A 3,555-nucleotide genomic window follows, 5' to 3' on the forward strand; every position below is an offset into this window, starting at 1 on the left:
CACATTAGATACCGGAGAAGAAAAGATTAGTAAACTTGAAGACGTAGCAATAGAAACTATCTAAAATGAACCATAGAGAAGGTAACAATAATGAGCTGTGGGACAACTCTGATAGGTGTAATTAAAGTCCCTAAAGCAGAGAAGAGAAAGAAAATAAAACATATTTGTAGAAATAATAGCCCAAGCTTTTCCAAATTTGATAAGATCTATAAACCAACAGATCCAAGTAGCCCCAGGGTGCCCCAGGCACAAGAAATAAGAAGAAAGCTATACCATATAACATCATCATAAAACTGATAAAAACTATTGATTTAAAGAAAAACCAAAGGCAGTGAAAGAAAACAGACATCTTAAAAATACGGAGGTAGCAAAGTTCACAACTGAAACAACACAACAGAAAGGTGGTGGAGAATAGTTTCAAGGTCCTCAAATTAAAAAAAAAATTAAAAATAGAATCCTATATGCCAAAAAAAATATTTAAATATTAGGATGAAATACTTCTCAGACATTGTAAAGTTGGAAGAATTTATTTCCAGCAGACCCACACTGGAAGAAATGTTGAGGGAACTCTTATAGGCAGAAAGGAAATGGTAACACAAACATGAATCCACAGAATGAAATGAAAAGCACTGGTAACAGTAATTATGTAGGTAAATACATGATCTTTTTGTAGCTTAAATCTCCTTAAAAGATAATTGATTAGCTGAGGGCAGGGTCTAGGCCAGAGGGGTGGGGTGAGCAGATAGCCAGTTAAAGGTCAAGGGTTACCCCATAGCTTCCGGTTGAGCACAGGCAACCCCTGCGCACAGGTTCCTGACGCTCCTGACGCTCTTGACGTTCCTAATGTATTGCGTGCCCCTCCCCCTGGAACACTTTAATCACTCGGGAAACGGCTGACCGACTGATTTCATGGCAGCCCCGAAGAAAGCAGCTGTGGGGCCTTTGGTGGGGGCAGTGGTGCAGGGAACTAATTCCACTCGCTTTCTGGTTTTCAATTCAAAAACAGCGGATCTACTTGGTTGCCATCAAGTGGAATTAACACAAGAGTTCCCAAAAGAAGGATGGGTAGAACAAGACCCTAAGGAAATCCTTCAGTCTGTCTATGAGTGTATAGAGAGAACATGTGAGAAACTTGATAAACTGAACATTGATATATCCAACATAAAAGCTATTGGCGTCAGCAATCAGAGGGAAACCACAGTAATCTGGGACAAGTTAACTGGAGAGCCGCTCTACAATGCTGTGGTGTGGCTTGATCTAAGAACCCAGTCTACTGTTGAAAATCTTAGGAAGAAAATTCCAGAAAATAATAACTTTGTCACGTCCAAGACAGGCCTTCCACTTAGCACTTACTTCAGTGCAGTGAAACTTCGTTGGATTCTTGACAATGTGAGAAAAGTTCAAAAGGCTGTTGAAGAAGGTAGAGCTCTTTTTGGTACCATTGATTCATGGCTTATCTGGAGTTTGACAGGAGGAGTATATGGTGGTGTCCATTGTACAGATGTAACAAATGCAAGTAGGACAATGCTTTTCAACATCCATTCTTTAGAATGGGATAAAGAGCTTTGTGACTTTTTTGAAATTCCAATGGACATTCTTCCAAATGTATGGAGTTCTTCTGAGATCTATGGCCTAATGAAAGCTGGGACCTTGGAAAGGGTGCCAATATCTGGGTGCTTGGGGGACCAGTCTGCTGCATTGGTAGGACAAATGTGCTTCCAAGAAGGACAAGCCAAAAACACGTATGGAACAGGCTGTTTCTTACTGTGTAATACCGGTCATAAGTGTGTGTTTTCTGAACATGGCCTTCTGACCACAGTGGCTTATCAACTAGGCAGAGACAAGCCAGCATGTTATGCACTGGAAGGTTCTGTTGCTATAGCTGGCGCTGTTATTCGCTGGTTAAGAGACAATATTGGAATTATAAACACCTCAGAAGAAATTGAAGTACTTGCTCGAGACATAGGTACCTCTTATGGCTGTTACTTTGTCCCAGCCTTTTCAGGGTTATATGCACCTTATTGGGAGCCCACTGCAAGAGGAATAATCTGTGGTCTCACTCAGTTTATCAATAAAAGTCATATTGCTTTTGCTGCACTAGAATCTGTTTGTTTCCAAACCCGAGAGATTTTGGATGCCATGAACCATGACTGTGGAATTCCCCTCCGTCATTTGCAGGTAGATGGAAAAATGACCAACAATAAAGTTCTTATGCAACTACAAGCAGACATTCTGCATATTCCAGTAATAAAGCCCCCTATGCCTGAAACAACCGCACTGGGAGCTGCCATGGCAGCAGGAGCTGCAGAAGGGGTGGGCGTTTGGAGTCTTAAACCCGAGGATTTGTCAGTTGTCATTATGGAAAAGTTTGAACCACAGATCAAGGCCACAGAATGTGAAATTCGTTATTCTACATGGAAGAAAGCTGTGATGAAGTCAATGGGTTGGGTTACAACTCAGACTCCTGAAAGTAGTGATCCTACTATCTTCTCTAGTTTGCCCTTGGGCTTTTTTATAGTGAGTAGCATGGTAATGCTAATTGGAGCAAGATACATCTCAGGTATACCATAATAATACCAACCATGGATTCCCAAGATGTGAGCTTTTTATATTATGAAAGGATCCAGCAATTCTGTCTCTTAATATGATGATACTGTTACAGACTCTGATTTTATTTGTAAACCAGTTGCTACATAACTTCTAGGGAACTGTAAAAGTAGGCCTGTGGCTTGAAATGAATAAATTACAGTAGAAAAAAAACCCACTAGAAAATGTGGTGTGTTTTTTAACATCAACCATTAAGGTTGGGCCAGCTACTCTAGGGATTAACCCCCTCTATTGTCATAAAATCCTGCTCCATGCCCTCTAAGATATAGGATATTCAGATTCTGTCTGTAGAATATTTCGTCAAATATTTTCTAACACTTAGGGACAAATATTTGGTTCTCTGTGCTGCACACACTTGATTAAGAGGTGTAACTAGCTTGCTAAAACTGAGGGGCTTCCTGTTGTTGTTTTTTTTAGTAAACACCCCAAGTCCTCTTTTATATATATATATATATATATATATATATATATATATATATTAGGGAGACCATAGTATCTTTCTGAATGTTTAATGGGAACATAGGTTTTTACAATAGACTTTTAGTATTCTCATAGCTTAGATGTTGTCCTGGAAAATATTTGCCAAATTAAAATTCTTCAGACATTTTACATCGTCCCACTAATTACATGATCTTCTGTGTAGATCTTATAAGTAAAAAGACTTTCCCATTAAAAAAAAAATCTCTCCATTTTATTTATTTAGTATGTATAACATACATTCTCATATACTTTATATAGAGTAACCCATTTATAAAATAAGCTTATAAGAAGGGTAGTAGTCTTACATGTTCCATTAGGTACATAAATATTTCAACATAAACATTTGTATATTTAGACAGTGATTTTCATATTATTACCAGGAAAAACTCTTTCTTAAAGAGACAGTATTTGAAACTTAAATGCATATTTTATGTTGACACACTGAGAAATATCTTATGATTTCAACTA

General features: G+C 38.2%; 1 protein-coding gene across 1 annotated transcript; it reads left to right on the forward strand.

Moving 5' to 3' along the window:
* Positions 1–870: 870 nt before the first annotated feature.
* On the forward strand, positions 871–2,773 carry GK2 (glycerol kinase 2). The gene has a single exon (XM_042933988.1). The coding sequence runs from the start codon at positions 910–912 to the stop codon at positions 2,569–2,571; it is 1,662 nt and encodes a 553-aa protein (XP_042789922.1). The 5' UTR covers positions 871–909; the 3' UTR covers positions 2,572–2,773.
* Positions 2,774–3,555: the final 782 nt, after the last annotated feature.

The sequence above is a fragment of the Panthera leo genome, chromosome B1 (assembly GCF_018350215.1).
Source record: "Panthera leo isolate Ple1 chromosome B1, P.leo_Ple1_pat1.1, whole genome shotgun sequence".
NCBI lineage: Eukaryota > Metazoa > Chordata > Mammalia > Carnivora > Felidae > Panthera > Panthera leo.